A 26,142-nucleotide genomic window follows, 5' to 3' on the forward strand; every position below is an offset into this window, starting at 1 on the left:
TTGAGCGTTAGACAGTCGGGACAGAAAGGAATGTTTTCATTTTCTTTTTCAACATCAGAATGCCATAACACAGTTACATAAGTTGTGTTTTGTGAAATAAGTGTTAACATTTAATTATAATTATCGATAAATGAAGACTAATTTCCTGAATAACAGGACAATTATAACTGTATATTGACAAAGATTACATGTTTCATTGGGATTCAACTCTTTATTAAGGATCAATGTTACATTTAGTTTACGTGTTATTGTGACACTGTTCATTGTCGTTGTGAATGTTTGTAGTAAAATATCAGCGTAACGATCGGATGGTGTAAACAAATCATAGCATAATTTTATAGCTACAATATCAAAGTTGTCGCTGTTTTGTCTGATTGTTCCTAATGATTCTGATTTGAAAATCTAAAGTTAGAAACCTACTTACATCATAGCTTGAAGTCAATAATAGGATTGTGGTTCTAAACATATAAACCTTCACTTTTGATATAATTCTCCAGGACAGCAAGGCCAGAGACCCACTGAGACCTACATGATTAATGAAATTATACTTGCACACAACAGAAATACTAATAGTCTAGCAGAACCACAAGAAAACTAAGATATCTCAATTAAAATTAATCATACAGAAATGTTCAAATCAAAACAGAAAAAAATGGCTATTACATGGAGTTCAGTAAGATGAAGAATAAACAACAAATTTTATAGAAAGGTCTCCAACTAAAGTTACTTTCATCGTTCATCATACAATGCAGTGGCTTCTAAGAATGAATTAAAAAAAGCAGTACAATTCGTCAGTCACGTTCTGTGTTTAGATCTAATACTCTCAGTGAAAAAAGTCTTAAGAATAAAAGTTTGCCCAATTCCAGCGATGATGATAACGGTGGAATACAGACAAGACCACCATGTAACACCTGCCGACACGTCTTCGGCAAATGCTCTACCCGACGCTTCACGTAGACGATATGCTGTTTGAAACTGTATGGTATCTTGCAGGTCTTCGTTCACTTGCTCCATACTAGCTTCCAGTGACGTCATTACAGTAGGTCGACGACCATTCCCTGCTCGTGCTGCCAGTGAAGCATAGTTTTCTGGACGTAAACTAAAATATACCGTCTTATGACTGAATGTCGAGAAGCGATTACTGAAACAAAAACTGAAAGCACCGTTACCAGTGTCAAAAATAATCTTGTCAGATTTGCTTTTGGTCTTTTTGTACAAACTTTTACCTCTCGGCGATGATATCTCCATGTCAATATCACTGTTGCCGCCTTTCAATACTTGATATTCAAAAATATATTTTTCACCCGTTTTGAATGTCTCGTGAAAACACATTTCCTCGTCATCAGCCAGTTCAAAGGTCAAGTAAGACACTTTCTCCGCTTCCTCCACAGCGTTTTGTTCAACAACACCATTGACTTGGTTGCCTTCTAGTTGCTGAGCTTCTACCATCGATGTACGATACAACATTATACAGAGTACGAGCAAACTTGGCCCCATTGTGTGCGTGGAGAGTGTACCTCACAAACGCCGCAAAAATCCGATCTATGTTACGATATACAGAGTTTGTCGAGAAAAATAAAATTATTACATGTACCATATATTTGATTAATCAATTTCTCTGGCAAGAACGGTGTGATGTAAGAGATAGCGTTGTTTTCTAAAAACTGAGTTTATATTATGTTGTTTTTGTGTGTGTGCCTGTATAGTAAATGTGCCAGCAGTATTCTATTTAACTGAAACATACACTAATTTACTACTAGATTTGGTATTCAGACGTAACATATGATAAATGATTTAATGACATCATTTAGTATAAAATGTAATATACTAAAATGACAAGGAAACCCCTACTGACAATCATCTGTGCTAACAGCGCCAACACTAATAGTGATTCCTCTCTAAAAAACCAACCCTTTCTTCCTTGTCCGTGTATAAACTCTAAACTCTCTAAGACTAATCCTTTCGTTGAGAACACTAGGTGGCCGGTCATCCGGAATTGAAAGTGACGAAACATTAAAACAAAGAGTTCGTTAAAATTTTAAAGATGAACGCACACTGCAATGATCAACGAGAACTGTAAATACGAACCGATGTACCGTGAAATATATCTAATACGTAACTTTACATGTTGCTTTCCATCGGGAGAAAGCAATGGAAATTTCACATTTAATTTACTACGTTTGATGATATTAATGAAAATGCCGGTAAAGTACATATTTGCCCGTTGGGCAAATGGGTCCGGCAAATAGAGTGTACATGATATTCTATGAATGTCACAACATCTAAAATACGCCAAAAATCAACTGTGGAAATTGACAAGGAATAAATCGAACTCACCTGTTGTACTTTCACAGTGTCACCGTGTACAGAATTGTACAATGGCAGTTCTTACATTCTGTATATTATATTATACGAGTCATTCAGACACACACACACACACTGTGTGTAAACCGTGCTGGTAACAGCTGGTTCAAAAGTCATCACCAATTAGAGAGTTAAACAACGTAATTAAGTTTGAATCAACAATTTTCTTTCTTTTTTCAAACGTGTCACTCGCCAATTGGCTATTTCGACACACAATTTACCTTTCCAGAGGGCAAATGCGGGGTATGAAAAATCGTTTCAAAGACCACCGCCAAGCTTACACGTACACACTGTTGACGACAACGAACTTGGCAGAGGAATTCATATGATGGATAGCTAAATTGTTAGAAATAACACTGGTATCAGCCATATACACCCTGGGATATACACATTGGCACCCAGAATAATATTTGATATGTTTCATACAAACGACATTGGCATGGCATGACAGTAATTGAGTACCCCCGGTACTGCTAGTCCTTGTGGGAAACCATCAGATTGACAATTTTGTTGAGAACAAGACGAACCCAAAATGTCTTTTATTGTTTCTAAAAGACCAGGGACACACTTTATATGGCAAAGCTTGGAGAGAATGGAATAACTTTGATATTGTGGGAAATGTCACCAATGAGCATTTTACCTTAACAGCTGTACATCTTGTACATGTTATACCAATATTCTATCAATTGCACTGGTTCTCAAGTCGACCATTCTACTTGTTTTCGTTGTTGTTATATTTTGTTATTATCTATCTTGACAGATATTGATAAATGATTCTAGAAACATTGTCGATATTTTTGTTTTTAAGCAGTCTACAATATATTGCTCTGTCCTACCCTACAGTGCTATATGTATCAGGCCCAGTATTTACTCCAAGGAAAAACTGTTGAACTGTTCTATTTCTACTTGAATTAATCCAATTTGCCTATCACCTGACCCCTCAAGACAGATAACTATCACCTGACCCCTCAAGACAGATAACTATCACCCGACCCCTCAAGACAGATAACTGATGGCTGTCGTGTGTCGCCTTGTAGTTTGATTTACATGTAACAGAACACTTCGGGGCAAACATCTCGTGCAACTCAGAGGAATCACAGGTAGCTTTGCTGTCAGAAAATGACTATAAACAGCGAAAGCAAAAATGGTAATTTGACTATTCAGACATAGCCCATGATAGGGAAAGATAGGTTCCAGCATAGGTAAGATATATCATCTCAGTCCGTTGGGGTTGTGGGTTATAATCTCCTATGCTTAGTCTAAGTTACCCAGACTCTCACTGCTGGGGCTCTAAAACGAAACCACCCAGAGACTATACATCTTGGCTGGGTGGTCTCCTAGTAGAGCTCCAAAACGATGAGAGTCTGGGTAACCAAGACTACCCTATGCAATGTTATACATACTACTAGCTCCTCACGGTAGCAATCACTACGTTGTCACATAAAACCCCTTCCACTCACACAATTCAGTATAACAAATGATAATACAAATACAACTGATGTACTTTTACTCTTTAATTCATATCATTACTTCAATGCATATAGTAATCACATTTCAGATTTTTGCCAAACTACACCACGTGTGTGTATATTTCAGATCTCTGCCTAACTATAAAATCTCCACCAAGTGTTACATGTAGCTGACAGAGTCCTGCCTAACTACACCGTACCCGGGGTGTACCCTGTACTCACAATTATTTCAGATTTCTGCCTAACTACACTAGTAGCACACCAGTATTTTCCTAACTATACAGGGTTCTTTCCAGACGAGAAGGAATGCTGGTTGCTCATTAATATTCATTATGTCAATAAATAGTGAAATGTATCAATGGCGGGCCACAAGCAAATATATAATCCATGTTTACCATGAATGTGAAGTTTAGATGAGGCTGAATATATCCAGAGTGAGATGAAAGCATTCAATAGTAACCCTTATATTATGGATTCAATCATTTCACTGTTTCAAAGGGAATGATTTCAAAGACGGAACATCACTTTAAGGGATTTTTAATCATACTTTCTGAAAATGATATTAATCCATTACTTAACACTCTCTTCACAACACTGTTGCGACTACCATAAATGAGCAGGTTTCAAATGAACTTAAAAGGGGAATGCCACTTCAGGAAATACAAGTATTTTCATAACTTATGGGTTCTGGAGAGTCATTTCATAATTTTACATCACCTACAATTACTTGCGATTTCAGAGAAACATCAAGTTAATCTTGTGCCTTTATACGGCATCTTTGCTGTGGGCTATTGAATCATGGGAGTCAGCAGAAATAATATATTTATGTTTGCACACTGAATATTCATAAGAGATGTTTTACACTGAACAGAATAAGCACTCAGGAGTCCTGAATATTCTTTAGTGCAGTCATGAATGAAAATGACTCTATTTCCTGGTGTGATATTCCCCTTTATGGTCTTTAACAATTTATTTCAAAACCACTGCAGTTTTTTGCTAGATATATAGAATAGATGAAATACTGATATTCAAAGTTTGACTACTCAATTCTTCACTCACAGAAGAATCTTGTATCTTTATTCAGACCACATTGCTACAGTGTGTAACAGAAAGCGAATCAGATCTGACATCTTGATTGGTAATGAAAACATAAACAGGCCAATCATACCAAAGGATACAAAGTGATACAAAAAGTCAACTGTGTTCACATCTGTACACTTGGAGATAGAGATTCCTGTTTTTAACTAGACATGGTTGTCCTTTGTAACTTAATGTCATTATACTATAGTACATAGTCTGAGATTGCAACAAATGTGTTATTTATTGCTTGATTCCACTCTATAAAGATTGCAACAATGTCCTTGTTGTTTGACGTCACATTCTGTTCAGTCAAATCAGCACAAAGTGTGAATAACTTGGGTTATTATTACAAATGTACCAGCGATTACTTTACACCAGTGCACATGCATACTAGTGGTATTTGCACAGCAGTGCACAATACAGAAAACATTGCATACCTGAATGCAAATGATATGTAAATGTGGATGCAATCATTCATCATAAACGAAAGCGTGTGATCGCAGAGTATCATTTTTATGGAAATTTGCTGTTTAAGATGGCGTATGTAATAATAACAGAACCCCATGCCATGCAAGCGCCAGTGTGGGGTACTCAGGGGTATTTGTACTCAAGCTAGCAGTGTTTTGCGCACTCGTGAAAGTACAGAAGAACACAGCAAGCACTTGTGCAAATACCCCGAGACATGGCAAGTATGCCACACTTGTACTCACGCATCAGTGGGTTCTGTCATAGTATTAAACACACCAACAGGTTTTGCATAACTTATAGATACAATACATGAAACTTGCAATACACAATTGAAACCATTAATAGCTTACAATATCCACTCCAAAGTTATAGCAACTTGAGTTAGCATGTAGGCAGGCAGGCTATGAACACATTTCACTTTTCACTGATTCCACCCCTGCATAAAGTGTCAAATGATAACACATTTCTTGCAATCTCTGTATGTGGACTAAAATAACGTGCCAAAGATCCTTTGACTAGTTGATGACAACTGTAACCCCAACCCTCACTCAGTCCTTCAGTCCCTCCCTCCCTCTCTCATTCCCTCTCAAATAATTCAAATATATTTTTTCAATCTTGGTCTACCCACCACACACAAAACTGTCTACTCAATCATAAAAAAAATCTACATTAAATGTGTTGCTCCCCCCCTCACTCCCTCAAATAATTAAATTTTTTTTCAAACGTGGACTACCCACTATACCCTCAATTATCCAACAAAATACGTTGCTCTGACCTTTTACAAATGTTCTTGCAACAATACTTCAGGCTTGCAAAGCTGAAAAATTTACCATATTTACATATTTTGCAAATATCAAACAATATTGAGTAAATAGAAATATTTTGCTCTTGTCTATCAACAAACTTATAATATGTACAAAAATATGAACGATATTATTTTCATGAAAGTGTTTGGACTTTAAAATACGGCTGCCGGTGATGGCGTTGGTGGCAGTGTGATCATTTGCTCTACATAGAGTTTAGATTACTGGAGTAGTATAGAGTGCCAACAAACAACTAAAATGTACACGCTATAAAACATGGCTACTATGGTAGCTTTAAAGTTATAGTGCATTAAAATGTACAGCTCTTTTGCTCTTTCCAAAATAATGTCCCTTTTTTTTTCATCCGAAATAGTATACTTTTCAAGTTATTTGTATGGGAAAGGTGGAAAATTACATGCCCAGTGGCCAAGTCTGAAAATATCATTTCAAAAAAATAAGATTGACATCTGTCGGCAGTGACTGCACTCTTTGCATTTGTACATCGATATAGGGAGTCTTGTGTGTTTAGTCTCATGTTTCCACAGGACTGGGATTATCTGTTGTAGGCATAAGATGTTGGAGGACTCCCTAGCTAACTGGCACAACAGAAAGTGATATATAATCGCTGAACATCAGGCCATATGCACGATTGTTCAGGTATTTTGGAAATGTCACTTTCATTGTGTTTCAGTGAGCATATCAAACTGTTGAACACAATGTACATCATTTTTAGACTTCATATGAATAGAAAATCCATTGAATACATTTTTTTTTTTTGAGAATGATGATGAGGCACTATAACTTTATGCTTTCAGCCTACAAACAAGGGTAGATAAGGAAGGGTTTGTATGTTTTCAGGAGGATATCATAAGAAGATCTGTACTAGACATAAACAGGAGAACGTTGGCGGAAAATAAGCATTGAATTGTATTTATCATCACATTTCCCATGATGCAACATTCAACATGGTGGATTTGCAAGTTCCCTATTGGCATTGTATAGTTCAAAGAAATACTACCTATTACATTTGGAATAACAAACATTTTCCAAAGCATACAGTTAGCAAAATCTATAGTCACTTTCTTTTCAGGTGGATTTGAATCTACCTTTATCATTCCTATGTACATTGTGTATTTTGATACAAAAATAAAATTTTCACAAATGACCTAAAGAAGAGACTTTAGGTCGCTATCACCATGTATGGCAAAACGAGGTTTGAAACCCCCAAATGTATCTACCCCTGCTGTTATCTATCCTTACAAATTAAATTATTTTTTCATTTTAATAAATAACACGAATCAAATTCCTTATATAATATTTGACCAACCATACAAAAGACAAACATTCTGATTGTACTGCCACAGCTGAGTGTGTGCATATCAAATACATTTTGTAACACAAAGATAGCAAATACATTTCAGCCATTCACATGACCTTGTAAATTACATTACATGCTGGGCACTACAAGACTTCCTGTTCATTTCCACCCCCACCCCCACCCCCAACCCTGCCCCCTACCCCATGTAGAGATTCAGTTATACCTGTGCCTCTGAGAATGAAAATTTTCATATATTAAATCAAATTATTATTCCATTATAACACAATTTACAGAGTTGATTTAACGTATAATTTAGTCAATAAATGTGAAGCTTACTTGAAGGGTGTAGACAGCACATTTAGATTCAAGACATCTGTGTACTCTTTTACTGCTGCTACTATTCTTACGACTAAAATTGTCAAAAATGTCTTATATATCCATCATTTCACAAGTCATACATATATTTCTAACTATAGTCAAAGTGTCCCTACATATTTCATTTCATTTAGTAGTACCCTGTAACAAAAGCCTGTCTCTACCTGTCATGGGATATATCTATAATGTTATAGCACACAACATAGTGAGTTCTTTAACCTGGGCAGTACCTAGACCTGACTGTGTGGATTTTCAACAAACAGGCAAGGTTGTGGTTTTTTTTTTTCACCCGGAAACCAATCATTGTTTCCATGGAGGCAACTTTTTTTTTTCAAATTTCAACAATGGTAGACATGATTGCAAGTATGAAATCTTTCTTTGACTTCATACTGACTTTATATTCTAATAACTTAGTTTTCCTCCAGCCATAATAAATCCTTTTCTTCATTCAAGATTTGACCAATGATGTACAAAAAATGTGTGACTTTTGTACACCGTCAAAATTTAATTTCAAGTCCAAGTATGTTGTTTGTTGTTGTTTCACTTAAAAAGTGGACTGAAGTGGTTACTGTGTATAAAGTTTACACTGTGTCCGAAATAGAGGAATACAGTATATCCAAATATTAGTAAATAAATATCTCATTTGCAATAGTAGCATATGTATATCTTTGGACATACCATTCATTTGTAATTTATATAACCCTGTAAATGAGTGTGTAACACTCACTGTCAAGTTCACCTTCAATATGCCATGGAACCAACAACTCCACAGCATGACCTTCTTCAGATGTGTTGTTGTCAAGACAACAGCACTGCTCAGTAATATCTTCTGTTGTCTTGTTTATAGATGTACCTTGGTCCGGTGATCAGAATCCTGTTTTCTGACTCCTCTCGTGCTTTCTGAATTGACTCTTCTGTGATTTGAGGACACCCAACCAATCTCAATATGCGTAGTTTCGTCAACTTGAGAAAGACCTTGAAGTGGGCCGTGGTCACAGCTCTACAGCAACTGAAACAACAAACGGGGAGAGAACACAGTACTGAATTTCAATACTTTGGACAATTATCAGCTTGGCTTCAATTTTTTATACAACTGCAAAACTTTAAAGCTGCACGTTTTTAAAACAAAAATGTTTTGTAAAATGCCTGTAACATTGTACATTGTAAACAGTATCACATCACCTGTGGATAAACATATTTTTGAAGTTGGATAAATCAAATCAAATTGATTTTGGGGTCCACACCAAAAATTAAGCACCCTCAACGGCTACCATGATTTCAACCTATTTCTGTACAGTTTATGGATAATATTAACCACTGATTAACATGTATAATGTTTAATTATTGTTATTTTTAACAATTTTCAGTGAATATATTGTGGTTGCTGTCTGGTCGAAAATTTATACTCCAGTTACAACTAGTACATTTTTAAATGTCGACAGATTCAAAACCAAGCATTTGCTCGAGATGTAAACTTGCCGCTACACTACCTACAGATAATATTCACCACTAACTAACAGATACAATGTCTTTCCATAATTAATTGACCAATTTTTGGTAAATATATCTTTGATTATTTGATGAAAAAGCTACAGTTGCAACTAGTACAGGTTTCATATTATGAGGACATTCACTTGTTCTTTATTTCATTAGAAAATTCGAAATTTGTAAAACTGGTTGTTGAATACACGAATTTCTTTCCTACCACACTGAATTTGGCATATTGTGAGGACATTGACTACTTTCAATTTTCATTCAGTTTGGTTCTGTTTAATATACAAGTTCTCATCTTTTATTTAAAATTTGTTTTGGTCAACAAATGAATGTTCCATGGAATAAACAAATCCAAGGTTAGCTTTGATTTTGAATTCCACTCCTTAAAGTGCAATATTTAGTGCAGGGCTCAAAATTAACAGTAGCCCCTGTTTCCATAGACTACGAATTCTTGTCATGGGGCTACCATAATTTGCAGCTGGCAGGCCACTCAGGCTACCACTGATTATGAGATGATTTAAAAGATGGAAGATTTACAGACAACGTCGTATTTTAATATGTCACATATTTCCAATACTTATTGAGGAACTCAGTTCAGGAATATAGGACTATTGGTCACCATCCTTGGGCTACCACTTTCTGAAATTGGTAGTCCTAGTAAGAAAAGGGTTTACTTCAAGCCCTGAGCCTAGTGGGATACCACAGACCAGTAACTAATCATTACTACTGAAGTAATATTTACCTTAGATCCAGTTCTTCTAGATTAGGAAAGAGACGTTCAAATGATGACAATAGCTGTGCAGATAACCGATTACATAGTGCCAATCCTAAATACTTAATATTAGGACCCACAGACTCAGCCAGGGCATGGATTCCAAGAACAGATACACTGTAACAATCTCTTAGGTCCAACCATTCAACAGTACGGGGTAGGTTAGCTAGCACATCATTCTGGCAATTTGAAGCTGTAAAAGAGAAGTGTATATCTTTGTATGTAGTTCTCATATCGATTTTTCTTTGAAAAGTTCGAACTCATTTCAATTAAATGTAGGCATGACTGACAATAACATTATAAAAGTTCTCATTGTTTATAAACACTCTTTGCCACATAAATGTGTAAGGGCAATTTCTATTTTTCTTATTAAAGCATTGGATGATAGCCTCATACAAACGGTTGGTTAGATAGAATAGGTAGGTACATAAAATGGTGGGAAGGTTGGTAGGTTGAGTAGTAGGTAGGTTGGTAAGTCAGTAGCCTATGGCTGGACCATCATCAATACTAGTCATGAGCACCATCCCATTGGCAGGCAATAAATTGTGATATTGCCTTTGCTACTATAGCACAACATCCTGGCAAGTTCTGATATAACCCTGTCTTTTCCTTTCCATTGAATTTTGTGAATCCTGAAAGACCATGAACTTTATACACCAAAAATAACCATGGTCGATGCTGACATAGCAGATGGTGAAACTATATCACTGTAAATGTCACCTCACAGCTGAGAAATAAAACTGTCTACATGCTAATGTTGGAGAATGACATTATTTAAATAAACAAACATCACAACCATTAAAGTTATAGATGGTTAATCAGAGAGACTTGAAAATACACGTTGTTATGACAACACATGGTTGTTATGACAACATGCTGCATCGCATACTTACAAGACAGGTCTAGTTTCTTCACGTTGCCAAGTCTTTGGAAGATCCGTATAACTTCCTGTTTGAGGAGGTCTCTTCTACGTAGTAGGTAAGATTCATGTAAAGACAGAGTTTGTACGGTCTCCAGTTGTTTGAGGGCAGTATCACTCAGTGGAAAATTGAGAGAGAATGGAAGCCTCAACGTCTGTAGTTGTAGATTCCTGAATGGTGGGTCATCATCGTCCTCTATGTCTACAGAAATAGCAGATACCAATTAATTTATAATAACCCTTCTACTGACATCCCATACGGCTCTGTGCCCCCCTCTCTCCCCTCACCCTCCCCCAGCTCAGTAGACAAGGGAGTTTATATTCTATAAAACAATCCAAACCAGTCTGATGAATTTTTGCATGTAAACTCATGTTACCCATGTTTCTGTTCTTAAAAAATCAAAGTTGGCCAAATCCATCATTAACTTTGAAAAATGTCATTTTTCTTTTACTGGCAACCATCAGTCAGAAAATTCCTAGATAATCAGTGCAAGAAGGGAAGACATCCCTACAGTATACGTAATGTCTCTTTGGGAAGCACCAGACGGATAAAGGTGAACTTACCTGTAGGATCCGTTTCAGCAGGTGAGGTCAGTGCAGTGGAGAGGCTGAAGTCCATGCCGTTGATTGCAAATAAAGTAAGCGATTTCAACTTTGGTAGTCGGAATAGGACGTACTGCAGTCCAGACCCACTTATTTGAAATCCGTACTGGTACGGAGCATTTGCCTTACACAATGAAAGGCTAGTCAGATTCTTCAACTGTGCAAACTGTTTGAGAGTATCGTCTTTCAAGTTGCTGATGTTACAGATTTCTAATGATGTCAACTTAGAAAAAGACACCACAGTGGCAATTAGATCCTTATCTGGTAACAAATTAGCATCTCTAATTGACACAACTTGTAAGGAAGTTTTCTGATACTGTAAGCATTGAAGGTTAGAAACCTTCAGTGGGGCAGAGATCCGAATACTCCTGAAACTATTCAGTTCCTTACATACTTTCTTGAAACTCTTCTTGCTTAGTTTGCCGAGTTCAAGACACTGCATGTTACGTTTTTTGATGAACTTCCATGCATACTCATCGTATTTATGAACATTCAATAATCTGACCGTTCTAGTGACCCAGTTACTGGGATGATCAATCAAACTTAGAAATGTACTATTGACAATTCTAAGATTACACCTATCAGTGGGAGCAACAAATGAAAATATTCTGATAAATAGATCATGAGGTAGTCGCATCCAGTTAGGCTTAGGTCTTGTCACTTTCTTGTTGCGTCGTAGTGAAATCTGTATACTTGTGGCCAGTCTTTTATGAGTAGAGTTGGCTTTACTTTGCCTGGTATTTGAGCTAACATGTTTGTCGGCCATGATGGTGGAGTTTTTCTGAGACGGCTACACTTGGTAAACACCTTTAGTAAGAACTTATAAGTTCTAAGTCAAGCTGACTTCCTTCCTCTATCCACAACATTGCCGATACTGATGTGTCCACTTCCTACAAAAGGCAAACCATAAAATTGATTCAGAAATGGTGCAGACAGCTGAGATACATATAACATGATAATTATTACATATGTATATTTTGCTGTTTGTATTTAGATGTTGTGTAACATCTAAGCTGTTTTTTGGATGTGTTTTTTGTTATTCTCTGGACTATGCATCTGTAATAAAGGTTTTTTTAATAATAATAATAATACTATGTGCCAATTATTACTAAAATCAGTGTGTGCACATACTGATGATATTTCTACTGTAGTACAATGCCAAAAACATGATTGCACACCTATATGCAAATGAGTATGCAAATGTGTGCAAGACTATTCCTTGTAGTGCACAAAATCACAGTACAATATCATTTTTGCAGAATCCTGCTGTTTGGGCTAGTCGTGCCAAAAAGTCATGCCAAAAATCAACTTGCTATAAAATGTGGGTAGGGTGGAAATTTGATGTAAATAAAAGACAACTAGGGGAGACCTTCTATTGGTGCAGTACAAAGTTTAAATTTATTTGTACAATATGTATCTATTCACCTGCATAGATGTGTATTCATTATAGGTGAGACCTGACCTTGATAAAGTTCATATCTCTCCCTAGCTGATTACAACTACTAATTGAGGCATACAATGTAGTATTGGCAAGAATGTAGAAAAGTAGTCTGATTTTAAAGTACAGTACACATTTGTATTCAAGCTAGGGAGTTACGGTAAGACTTAAGGATACACTCATACAGTAGTAGGGATAAAAATAACTTTAGACTCCCTAGCACAATCCTGCTTTGGGTGTTTCCAGTAGCTTCACTTTCAGTTCCCTTTCCGCTATTTGAACTTCTAAAATTGTTGGTGTAAGGGGGTGATAGTGTGGAGCAAGGAAGACCTAGTACAATTTGTCAGTGAATATACATATCAAATGGATAGAGTGATTAATGATGAAACAGTTAAGGCGTTGTGGTTGGGTGAAAATTCAGTGTAGCTCTGTAAAAGCAAGCGAAGACGAGTACCAAGGATGATATACTTGCATCATGGAGGTACATGTGGGGGGGGGGGGGGGTCTCTCCCCTTACACCTCCATGCTTGTGTTCCAACACAAAGAAAATAATAGAACAGTCACTGTTTAGAATCTGTACATTTGTTGGGATGCCAGTTGTAAATGTTATAGTCATTTCTATGACGTGTTTCAGGCATTGTTGAGAAGAATTTAATACACTTAAATGGCGTAAAAAATAGCACTGTGTACAGTCATCCAAAACTAGTCTTGCGCATCAAATCTGATTAAAGCACACGTGTAGAGTAATATTGTAATAATGATTTCGACCAGGCCAATGAACATTTTGGCGTATAAACTTAGTATAAGTTAACTAGTATTGGCGAATTTCCCATACTGGTCGTCGTGTACGGAGTGAATACTCGTATAATATGAGAGAAAAGAAATTCGATATTCTTGTAATGGCTTTGTGACAAGAACACATTAAAACTGGAAGGAAAGTATACTTGAGGGCAGCAGCCATTTCTTCAGACCATCTGGTGCTTTCAAACGACATTTCACAACCGAGATTGGTGGGTGGGGAAAAAATCGCACGTTCTGGAAAAAAAGTTAGAAACTACAGTCGAATGTAACGGCGCGGCCCGGACGGCCACGTCTAGATGCAGGTAGTGTGATCGATAATAACTTCGTGCTAAAGATTTTCTGATTCGTACCTTGTTCAACTGGTATCTATCACTTTCCGCAGCCATTCTGCTTGGTAAGGCACCGAGAACACACAACTAAACCGTGGGTACGTCTTACGAGTTCCTGTGGTCGACTTAGCAGCTCGGCTAGTCCGGGGTGTTGTCAAATGAACGAACTGATGTAACCGCAGCTCGGTAGTGCAGTTCTTTTCAGTTGGAGTCGGATTGTCTCAACAAGTGACCTCTGACCCGAGCCCGCCTAGGTTTACAAATATAGAGAAGATGGTTTCCAAATTACCCCAAACTTCACGAAAATACTAGTAAGCCTTAAGCTCAAATCATATCTAAGGAAAACGTGAATCAAGAATATGATACCAATTGCATATGATGGTTTGTTGTTGTGCTAATTTTTGTGAATTGCATAGTTTTCATTTATTTTCTGATTAAAATGGTAGTGTAGTTATCTACAAGCATATCATGCTATGGAAAGCATATTGATGGAAAGCGTTTATTTTTGATGGGCACATATTTACCTATTTGCATAGTACACATCATGTACAAAGCTGCATAAATATATGGCTATCATATTTCATAATCATTAGTATAAATAACATTTTTCTTTATTTTTTTCTTTATTTCAATCTATTCATTTTGTATGGTTAATACAGTAATGAATTGTACGATATTTACAATGTACACAGCTTAAATGTGTGAATGAAGAATAATGAAAAATGAAGAACAAAACAAAACAAAATACACACACATGCACACAGACATTTGACCCTAATATGCTAACATATCACACACAGACCAGAACACTAACTTATCAGTACACACAGTATGTGCCCTAAAAACTGTTGACTATATATCTATATACTACAGGTACATTGTGTGAAACCAACAAACTGTTACTAAATACAGGAGAAACATTTTTAGATGCAAGATCACCCATAGTACAGTTCCTGATGGACCGTATTCTGCACTACGTTATCTTCATACTATACCGTCTAGTCAATCCTGTTACTCTCGCACAGAATTCTGTGCTCCCTCCTACAGCGTTCATACATACATGATGACATCGCCATGTCCGCATGTGATTTTAGTTTAAACAGACTGGAGGTGGAGTCCTGGTTGGACAAAAATGTCAAAAATCTAAATGCCAGTTAGGATAGCAGAATAGCATAGTAGCAATAGTCCTTGAAGTCTACAGGTCGGCTCTGTTATTCATAGCATTGCCACCTGTCTCTGTTATTTGCACCATAAACAAGCTACTTTACTTATCCCTCAATCATGTGATGTGAGCACAAAAAGTACTGTTTGCGTATGTTTCTTTCCTGTTATATTACCACTATATATGAGTATGAGTTGGCAATGAATAAATACCACAAAGTGTCTGTGATATGCAAGAAACTGCTGGATTTTGATAATTGACCCTGAAGGTCAAAGATGTACTTGATAGGTTAGGTGTAGACACTCAAATGGAGTCTGTAGTTTTGAGTTACACAGTAACAATTTGACTACAAATATGGCCATCATTCTGTCAAATTTGCATGTCAGGAAACAAAGTGATGTGCATATGTAACATATGACATGTCACATTTGTACCAGGTTTGATTGAATTGGATATTGCATGTTGTCAGAGAAATGATGTATTAAGGGTGGATGCATGGACGGATGGAGCTTACTGTAATAGTCCAGAGGTTGTTTGATTATTAAAGGCATTTCACTGATCATGCATTGCAGGTTCAAAATTTAAAATTCAGTCATTTAACTCCCCAAAATTCTCATCAGAATCTAAATGGTTACTGTTTAAAATGAATGAGAACATTATATACATTTCTTTGAATTCTGAATACAGTTGAAATGTGGTATTACAATTGGACTAATAGGGTACTTCTTCCTTCTTTAATAGCTTCTTTAATAATCTGATGATATACTGGTATGTGGTTTTTCCATGTTCTTTAAGTTTGACCAATCTGTTTAGATCACTGGCATGTAAATTACCAATGATATCTTCTCAGATTTTAAATGTTTCACCTGTAACATGGGTGGTAATAAATTTGTCAACACACACAACACATTCACACGCACACAAAAAAACCAAACAAACAAGTGGTCTGGTTATCCCTAGACACACTTTTACTCAAAAATAGACATGTCAACCAAGGCTCCATGATTTATTGGTTATAGTCCACTAGTAATTTGTTATCTTCAAACTTGATACAAAAAAACAAGAGATTGGTGACAGGTGACATATAAACATGTGTATATGTTTGTTTTTTTGTATCAAGTACACATGTACATATATCTGGGTGATTGAATTCTAGTAAGGTAATACCAGGTCATCATGTGCTTCAGTCAACCCAGGGGACCTGGTAGGATAAAAGTTACAATGTGAATGCTTTAATCCTATGCACTTATGGAGGTTGCAATGGATTGTGTGCTCACTAGGGAGTTAAAGAAGTATAAAGGGCCATCCATTGCGGCACCATTGTTCTCTGCCAGGGGTAATAATTGTGAATGTCTTGAGCTCTCAGGAGGAAAGATGTATTATAAATCCATGTTATTATTATTTATTTTATTATTATCACAAGTTGAAGCTAAGTAAATGATCAATCAATTGTGTAGCTGTTCTATGATATTTCTCACTCTAGTAGCCATACTTTTCATTCAAATGCGTCTTGCCATCACCAGTCTGACCTGAAAATTAAAAAAAAAAAGTATTACTTCATAATTTATTTTTCTATCATGTTTCAGTGTTGTATACATACAGATGTTTGAGACTTCATGTATTTCGTCCAAGTGATTTTTTTTTAATCTAGAGTTACGATACTATAAACTGGAGATTTTTGCAAGTAATTTTGAATAAGGTAAGAGTAATAAATACATCTCTTGAATGATGTCAGTCTAAAAGATTTGAGTTAGACTAAATCTATGCTTTGGATTGGTACATACAGCTGACCTACAGACAAACAATGGGAGTAGGAAATGGTAATTTGGACTCGAAGAATAACAGGTGATATCAGATGACATAAACCATACAGCAAATATAAACGTCATAAACTTATGATATGGGATTTCACATCAACTTGAAATGTATAATATCATTGTATTATATTTTTACCATTATAATTTGCAGTATGTGGAGTGTTTTTCTTACAGACAGTTCTGAGGTAAAATCTACCTGAATACCTGTTTTTTTTATGAGGGTTCCTCACTGTGACATGAAGAAAGTGCTGGTACAAGATATAGTAATCAATGCAAGTTCTATCAGAATTCCCTATTTTAGGAGGGTTTCTTCACTGAAAGTGCTGTCACTCTTTGCGCTGAAGTAACGACGAGATGCCTTGTTTAGAAAGTGTTTACATATGTGCAAACAACAACAGATCTTTCAGTCTACAGATTTATACACCTAATAATATCAAAAACGTTTAAAACATTTTAGTATTTAAGTATACTTACCCTCTGGTGGCATCCATGCAGAGTATGTATCATCTTCATCATACTGTTCAACAACTTTTTTCTTAGCTGGTATTTTGTCTTTCTGTTTCCCCTTTGTCTTGTCAGTGACTTGTTGCCAAGGTTTCTCCATTGTCTCTCCATCCTGTGACCTGTACTTGACACCTGTATCACTGACAGGTTCTATTTGTGTATTGTTACTCACTGCTTTATCAATGTTCAGTTCTTCTGAATTGCCCCTGTCATCCCCATTGCCATGTTCTATTTCACAAATGTCACTTTTTTCAGAAACTCCCTGCAATGTTTGGGGACTTTGCTTTTCCACTGTATCGCTACTTTCTTCAAACATTGAAGTACTGTCAGGAACCACTGTGGGATCTACTTGACAAGGTAAGTTAATAGTGTTAGCTCTTGTAATAACATAGCAATAGACACATTTCTAATGCAGTCCTTTCCAAAAGTTCAAATGAATGAATTTTTCCCCTTTTTTTTGAAAATTTGAAATTCTAACTTTAATTTTGATTCATTGTTGGGTTTGCCATGGATAATATAGGAATCCTTCTTGCAGTTAATACAAATCTGAAATGTTAAATGGAATTAAAATATACTCTAATAATTATCAAAAATGATATTTTCTAGTTTATTGAGTCAAAATAGATTTATAAATGTGATTGTTTTTAAATTCAATAGATATCAAAACTAATCAAGTTCCTGTTGACTAGTTTGCCCTATAAGGCTTTTTGAGTTACGTAATTCAAGAAGTGAAGAACATGTGGTGGCCACTGGCCAAGGTGGACGTGGGTTTGTTCTGGAAAATGGGAGGTGTTTCCATTTTACGGTAATTTTCAAGGCTTTTAGTTACTCTTGGCCAAGGAAAGAATGAGTTTTTTGATGGTACATCTTATTTCTAATTCAGCCATAATTTTCACAGGCTAATATTACTACTAATGTATACACATTGTAATAAGTTGCACAAATATAAAATACTGATTATAAGTTACGTAACTGCTTAGAGACAACTCAACTGCTGATAACGAGTTTAGAATACATTATTACCCTGTGGTGCAATGTTGTCTTTTTGAAATTGTTTACTGGTCTCCATGGGAACGGAATGATCACTTGTTTCTTTATCTTCAATCTCCTCTTCCTCTTCCTCCACGTCAGGTATTCTAGATGACTTTACAGACGTTACAACCTATAAAAATGACAAGATAATATGTGACTGATAAAAAAAAGATATTAGTCCACCATCATATAATCTGTATTATATTATAGCATTACCAATTCCAGTGAATTTTGTGATGTCATCGCTGTACATTATTACTGATAATGTACTCCGTTATTGGGCATCGCGGCCCCGGAACGAGCATAACAATACAAGCTTATGTCCGTAAGGCAATAAAGGTGTGGGTATTTAAGAACAGGGAAATTATGAGGTAAACACCATAAGATTTTTTTTTTAAAAATTCAAATTAAAATGAAACAAATTTGTGTTCACAGCAGTTCATTGAAGTGTATATGTGTGTGTACGTGTACGTACGTGTGTCACTATGATTAGTATTCGGCTTCTGGGCCGAACATGGCAGACGATGTTCGGCGCTGTGTATATTATACATTGTTTTGTGTTTCTCGGTCTACAAATTCACTGGAATTGGCAACACTATAAAATAATAACAATAATGTACGCCCTCCCAGTCCATAATGGACTCAAGCAAACTTTGTACTCCATAATGGGCTCGGCCCATTATGTTGTTCAAAGTTTGCTTTCGTCCATTATGGGCTGGGAGGGCGTACATTATTGTTTAAGTAAGCAAAGAAACCTTTGATTAGTGCATTGGGTCTCGTATCACCATGTAGCTGGTACACTGCAGTCACAATGTCTACTGCAGGTGATATATGGTTGCAGTACAGAAATCAACGTGAATGATTTATCAAAATGTTCACACAATTCTCACCCCGGTTTTGAATTTCTTGAATGAGATTGTTCCTTTCTTCATTGCTCCAACCATTGGCATCCTTCCAACAAGCACTGTTTTACTAGTCTCTTTCTTCTTTGATAAAACTTCTGGTCTGTTGCAGTAAAAATACAAAACATTTGGGTTTCTTTCCACATTTTCACAAGGAAATATCACTAAATATGGCAGACACTTGAATTGTTTAATCATTAATTCATATAGTTCCTCAGGTACAAAAAGAGTCACTACATGACAAATTTGATAAAGTTACAAATAAAAGGAACAAGCATCTGTCAACTACACTACACTATATCATCTCTGTGCAAGGTTTGAAGAGACCAGCCCGGAAATGGACGAAAAATATCTGTGGACAGACTCACAAATGGATAGATGGACAGACACACAGACTGAAGCCATTCCTGTGGCCTACATGTATCTGGACATTGCCAGTAATGGCTTTAAAAAAGTGTGAATTTGCAAAAATGGAATCATGTCAAAGTTGAGGTCCTAAAAAGTTGATTCCTATCCAAGAGTTCATCCTGCATGTAACTAACCATCATAAGCAAACAATATGATATCTTACATGTAACATAAGGAAACTGTCTAACACTTACTGTTTTAGTTCTGGCATGGCTGTTGGCATGGCAAGTTTTATCAACCTCTGCAATCTTGCTTGTTCTTTCCTCAAATCAAACAGTTTAATTTTCATTTTAGACCTTGACACTTTGTCTGTTCCTGACCCTGACTTGATGGATTTCATAAAGGCATCTAGTGCATCCTCACTTGACGCCGTCTCAGCTTCTAGCACTGAAATAACAGGGAACCAATCAGTAGTCTCATAATTAGTCACATGACAATGAAATATTTAAAGTAACCAATTAATGAAAAACATGTAATTCATCCTCACTTGAACCTGTCTCTGATTCTAACACTGGAAAATAACAAGGGACCAATCACCTGTCACATAATCAGTCACATGACAATAAAGCAACCAATCAGTGAGCAGAGTTGGATGCTGTCATCCTCTAAAAGACATAAAACATGGCAATCTTTCTTACTGCACTATGAAAATTCAATCCCCTGTATCATTTTTACTTCAAAACATTCACTGTAACACAAAAGTTTATTTCCTGAGTATCTTTTAAACATAAAAAGTTTCTTACATGCTTGCTTTTCCACTAACTGCTTCTCAATGTCATCCACCTCCTTATCAACTGCTGTGAGCTTGACAATCTGGAAATAAAAATGTAGAAATTTACAAAATGAAATATTCCGATAAATACAAAGAGGTCTGCCTATAGTTTACATACTGGTAAAATAGAAATGCTAGAATATGAGAATCAGCAAGATATCTATACAGTTTACACCTTTCATAACTTTATACTTGTACAACTGAGAGATTGATGCACCACTAGTAACAAATAGATGTATTTTTTTACTCATAAATAAAGCTACAAAAAAATCACAGAAAGTCTTTCAGATGCCATGCTTTTGTCATATATAGATTTTATACTGCCATGCAATGTAATGTGAGGTGATGTTACATGACAGATTTTGTAACTAGTCCTACTCATTCTCACCAGTGAGGCATACGTGTCAACTACAGTTTTTTCTTTCCCCGCTTTCTTCATACGAAGCAACCTCTTCTTTTCAATGATACCAGTTCTGTCTAAGAAAGTATCATCATCACTGTCATAGTAATCATCTTCAGCCCAATCTTTGGCTTTCCTTTTTTTACTTTCATGCGTGGCTTGTCTCAGTACACCGTGGTTATCCAATATCCTACATGCCTCAGCTGCACATGCCAGGACCGCTTCCTTTTTCTTACCGGACACACCAGCTTCTGCATAGATTGGCTGACCATTTGCATCATCAATGGGAAGTCTTTAAAAAGATGAAAATCGATGAATTTCAGATCTCAGTGTCAGTTAAAAAGAACCAAATATAATTAAATGGTCAATTGATAGCATAAAACAATGTCTCTGAATGCTTAGTAATATTAATTAGCTGGTGCTGTTTCAAACATCTGACATACTGAAAACTGTTTGTCATAAATTCTAAAACTTCTGACTGAGGTAGAACACAGAAAGGGTGGATTTGTGGTTAAAAGAAATCTACCACAGGAGACTAGATGTATTCTAAAATTATCACAAAATCATCTTCATACGTTCTTCATGTGAAGATTGGACTAAAATTCTTGAGATTTATATGATCTAAGTAAATTGGACTTTTGAAGAATTTAACATGAACATCAGTAACAGCTAAATATCAACAACTCAAATTCTAATGAAAATTTCTTCTCAAACAATGTTTTGGAAGGGATCCAAATTTTGACATCTTGTCAGCATCATCAGGGATGTACTACAATGGACTATTATCAGGTGTCTTTGAAGAGACATGTGAAGTGAGCTGGAGTGATACAGTCAGCTGGGATTTCAATGTTGGCATCCCGATTTAGATTGGGTCGACTCTGGTGGACATTTATGGCTTCCTTCAACCTCCGCTCATATAACTGATCCAAGAACATTCTTCATATTCCATATGTATTGTATCGTCTTCAGATGTTCCCCTATCGCTGATAAAAGTTGATGACCTCTGACTTACTCTTTGAAGCAGGTACCCAGTGGTCTGGCAGTCTCACCAATATGGTTATATTCCTACACTTGACATGGTAAACAAACCCACACTGTTGTCTGATTGGTGTTTTCTCTTTTGGTTTGACCGATCTAAATCAGGGTTGCTGGCATTGAAATCACAGCTGTATCACTCTAGCTCATTTCACATGTCTCTTCTGAAACACACGACAGCAGCCCATTGTAGTACACCCCTGACAATGCTGATGAGATGTCAGTGATATTCTAGGGTTGCTTCAAAGAAATGTTTTGACTCTGTGACAGTGAGTAGAAATTTTCAGTTGATATGATGAACCCAGAGTCTATAAACATTCATTCTCATAACTCACATTCTATTAGGTAAACATTACGTTACTAACTTGGAAATTATCAAAAGCACATCATGTCATGGCTGAAAAAAAAACACAACACCAATTTGACTTACCTGACTCTACATACAAATTGTCTATTATGACCATAACCTTTCTCATCTGTTTCATACTCTAGTTCCTCACCTGTTAACAACAATACAACATTGACAGGTCACTTTACTTTATCAGCACATGGGCCCAATTGTGTCCAAGACTACATGTACATGGACCTAGTCATTTCTCCAGTGATAAAAATGATTTCATGAACATCAAACTCACAAACCCAACATATCATCTATAAGTCTCTGGGTGTTTTATTAAGTTTGATTTTGTATGCATAAATTGCGTGTACTTTTGAAATACACTAAAGTAAACACAATTGAGTTTATATAGTGGTGTGTGCTGTATTGAATCCAAGACTTTAAAGTTTGCCAATGCATGCAGTGACTCAACACTGACATTTTTTGAGCTTACAATCTGACAAGCACACACATCTTTCTTTCTTAAGACATTGCATCATTCTCTTCTAATTGCCTTCCTTAACATTTACAAAAGCTAATTACTTTGAAGTTCTGTCTCCTTTCTGTATACTGTTCTAACAAAGTCAAGTTATCACTATTAAACCACTATACCTTCTCGTTCAAAGTAACCTCTCAATGTTTTCTTGGGATCTTTCAGATCTAATGGTTCTTTGGACTCCAGGGTAGCAAATGGATTCTCGTGTGTGTCATCTTCCACTGCATCCTCACCTAAAATGTACAAATACCAAACATTACAAAGTTACATCAAACACATAATGAATAGAATCGTAGTTCTGCAATCTGAGGTGCATGTTATATTCAAATTCATGATGCCTCTTTATTCCAGTGTCTAAGAAAATATACCCAGCCTGATTTCACAGCTTTTTATTTAAGATTCCATTAACTAAAACATGTATTTTTATACTTGGGACAGTATGATGAAATTGATGAAGTTTGTGATTTTGATATTGTTCCTAAATAGACTACAAATGATAATTACTTTGGTGTTCTGCCTACTTCTTCCTGTGTTTGAGTGTAAGTGTATATATGTTGATTTGTGTGTTTGTGAGTATGTATGTGTCTGTGAGTGTGTATGTGTGCATGTATGTGTTTGTGAGTGAGTAGGTGTGTACATGTTTATGTATAAACGTGTGTATGTCAATCAGGTGTTCTTGAGTATGTCTGTATCATGTATGTGTCAAGTTATGACTGCGTGTGTGTGTCTGTGTGTGTGTGTGTGTCTATGTCTGTGTCTTTTCACAAATGCCGTACATAAATCATTAAAAACATCAGCCTACCCATGCCCCAGTCAATGCCTGTACTATCGTCTCCTTTTTTAGACTTTTGCTCTTCTTCCTCTTCTTCCTCCTGTTCTGTGCCATCCTTTTCAAGTGCTTCTATTTTCTCCATCTGTTTCTGTCTGATTTCCTTTAGTTCAGTTACTGTCAAGTTGGATTCAGCTTCTTGGTCTTCATCTGGTCCCTATTGTGGATGAGATGTCAAGATGAGACAAGGCAAGACAAGGCAAGATAAGGCAAGATAAGGCAAGATAAGGCAAGACAAGGCAAGGCAAGATATAACAAATGGCACCCATTTCTTTTTACTTATCAATGTCACTTGTGTGATAACTGTTAAACTTTCACTTGTAAATGACATGCCTTGCATTATAGAATTGCTATTAAGTCTTTTGCTATTTGTTTCTTTACATGAATACAGAATCAAAGTGAAAGATTGTGTTGTGTTGCCACGTAAACAACATTACATTAAAGTGGTAGAAGCTAAGTTTATAAGCTATTTGACTCAATTTAAAATACTTACATAAAATCACAATCAAACTACATGTTAATGTTGATGCATGCTTTTGATAGCACTGACATTATATTCAGCTGTTAGAGCACTACTATGTCTAAGATACAATAAAGTTACCATGTGTGTATGGGTGTAAGTGTGTATGGGTATGTGTGTGTCACTGTGTGTGTGTGTGTGTGTGTGTGTGTGTGTGTGTGTGTTTGTGTTTGTGTGACTGTGTATATTTGCCTTCTCTACCTTCATTTTGCAAGGTTGATTTTTGTTATAGAAACACTACATATAGCTGCAATACAGTATATCTGATGGGTCTTTATACCCACTAACTATGTGTGTGGCTCTTTTGAACCTTGTACAAGACAATTTAATTATTACGCATTCTTCAGTCAGTGAAACACCTATTGCTCCACTGAAAGTGACCATATGGATAAGATTCGGTATTTATTTTGAATTTTGAATATATAAAACACTTTTATCATGGCTTCCTACTTGAAAAATCGATGTGAAACAGCATAGACCAAATCTGTGTTTGTAACTCAATGTTTTGCAAAAAGCTAATATATGTGTACATAGTTTGTTATTATACATAAATATTTTACACATTTATTAATCTTTTGCAGTGTGTCGAGAAACAAACACAGACTTTGTCTTTGCTACAATGACGTATATTTTACCTGTAGAATGAAGAGTCGAGAACTTCCTGCAAGTTTGAACATATATCCAACCCTCATTCTATAATAAGTTTTTGGTGTTAACTGGGATTTATTCATGAAGGTACCGTGTGTACTGTTCAAGTCATACAAATAAAACCCTTTTGGTTGGTTATCGTCATCAAACGCTCTGTACTGTAACACAGCGTGGTAGCGTGATAAAGATGGGTGATTTAAAGGCACATCACACACATCAAGACGTCCAAATAAATGATACGGTTTGTTGTTCAAAGCTACTTTTGATACTATGCACCCATTTTTCAAAACATCAAGAGTGTAGTTAACATCTGGTAGTCCACTCCACTGTGGTTCTTTATATGGAACTGGTGGGGGCGCTGCAAGTTTCTCGGCTGGTGACTTCGCACTATGTTTGCTCAACGTTTCACTACTAGTTTTAGGTTTGCTTCCTTCAGCTTGCCTGGACAAGTTCTTTGATTCAACGACACAATCTTTATCTCTCTTTGAGGCACCAGACTTATCACTCGCCTTTGGGAGAGATTCCAAAACTTCATCTTGTTTAGATTCTTTCTTGAAGTTCTTTGGAAGTGGCATGCGAAAACTTGGAAAAGCTGGTATTTTAAATTCTCCGGTCTTGTTTTCTGTAGTATCTTTACCTGATGACACTGGGGAGCTTTCAGGTTGTTCGGAAATATTGTTCGGTGGCTTTTCGCTTGGAGTGACTAGATTTTCTTCCGTGCTTTCGCCGTGTTCATCATTGTTTTTCTCTTGTAGCGACAGTTCAACATCTTCCTTGGAGGCAGCCATCTTGGTTAAAACTCCCTAGGCTAGCTGAAATTGTCAGTCTTGTTTTAGTTTGTCACGTCGGTCGGGACCTGGGTAGTCTCAGAGTCTAACTGTTAGACCCCGGGTTTTCTTCTCAATACTCTTTTTCTGAAAGGTGGTATACAAGCGAGGGCGAACGCAGCGCAGTTCGGGCTGTTGCCCTCACTAGCGACCTTCGAGACAAATTTAAGTATTCAAAGGT

The 26,142-nt window shown here is 36.4% G+C and overlaps 1 protein-coding gene and 1 pseudogene across 2 annotated transcripts; both read right to left on the minus strand.

The window, feature by feature from the left end:
* Window positions 1-795: 795 nt before the first annotated feature.
* On the minus strand, window positions 796-2,457 carry LOC144453845 (transmembrane emp24 domain-containing protein 3 pseudogene; annotated as a pseudogene). The gene is made up of 2 exons (XR_013482434.1): window positions 2,338-2,457; window positions 796-1,542 (listed from the first exon to the last, which is right to left on the minus strand). The product of XR_013482434.1 is annotated as a transmembrane emp24 domain-containing protein 3 pseudogene (transcript).
* A 13,942-nt stretch (window positions 2,458-16,399) lies between these two features.
* On the minus strand, window positions 16,400-25,922 carry LOC144444506 (kanadaptin-like). The gene is made up of 11 exons (XM_078133945.1): window positions 25,122-25,922; window positions 23,940-24,123; window positions 23,254-23,370; window positions 22,696-22,765; window positions 21,219-21,522; window positions 20,802-20,871; window positions 20,253-20,445; window positions 19,639-19,753; window positions 18,740-18,878; window positions 17,687-18,061; window positions 16,400-16,924 (listed from the first exon to the last, which is right to left on the minus strand). Exons 1-11 carry the CDS (start codon window positions 25,920-25,922, stop codon window positions 16,875-16,877), a joined length of 2,418 nt encoding a protein of 805 aa, XP_077990071.1. The 3' UTR covers window positions 16,400-16,874.
* Window positions 25,923-26,142: the final 220 nt, after the last annotated feature.

The sequence above is a fragment of the Glandiceps talaboti genome, chromosome 2 (genome assembly GCF_964340395.1).
Source record: "Glandiceps talaboti chromosome 2, keGlaTala1.1, whole genome shotgun sequence".
NCBI lineage: Eukaryota > Metazoa > Hemichordata > Enteropneusta > Spengelidae > Glandiceps > Glandiceps talaboti.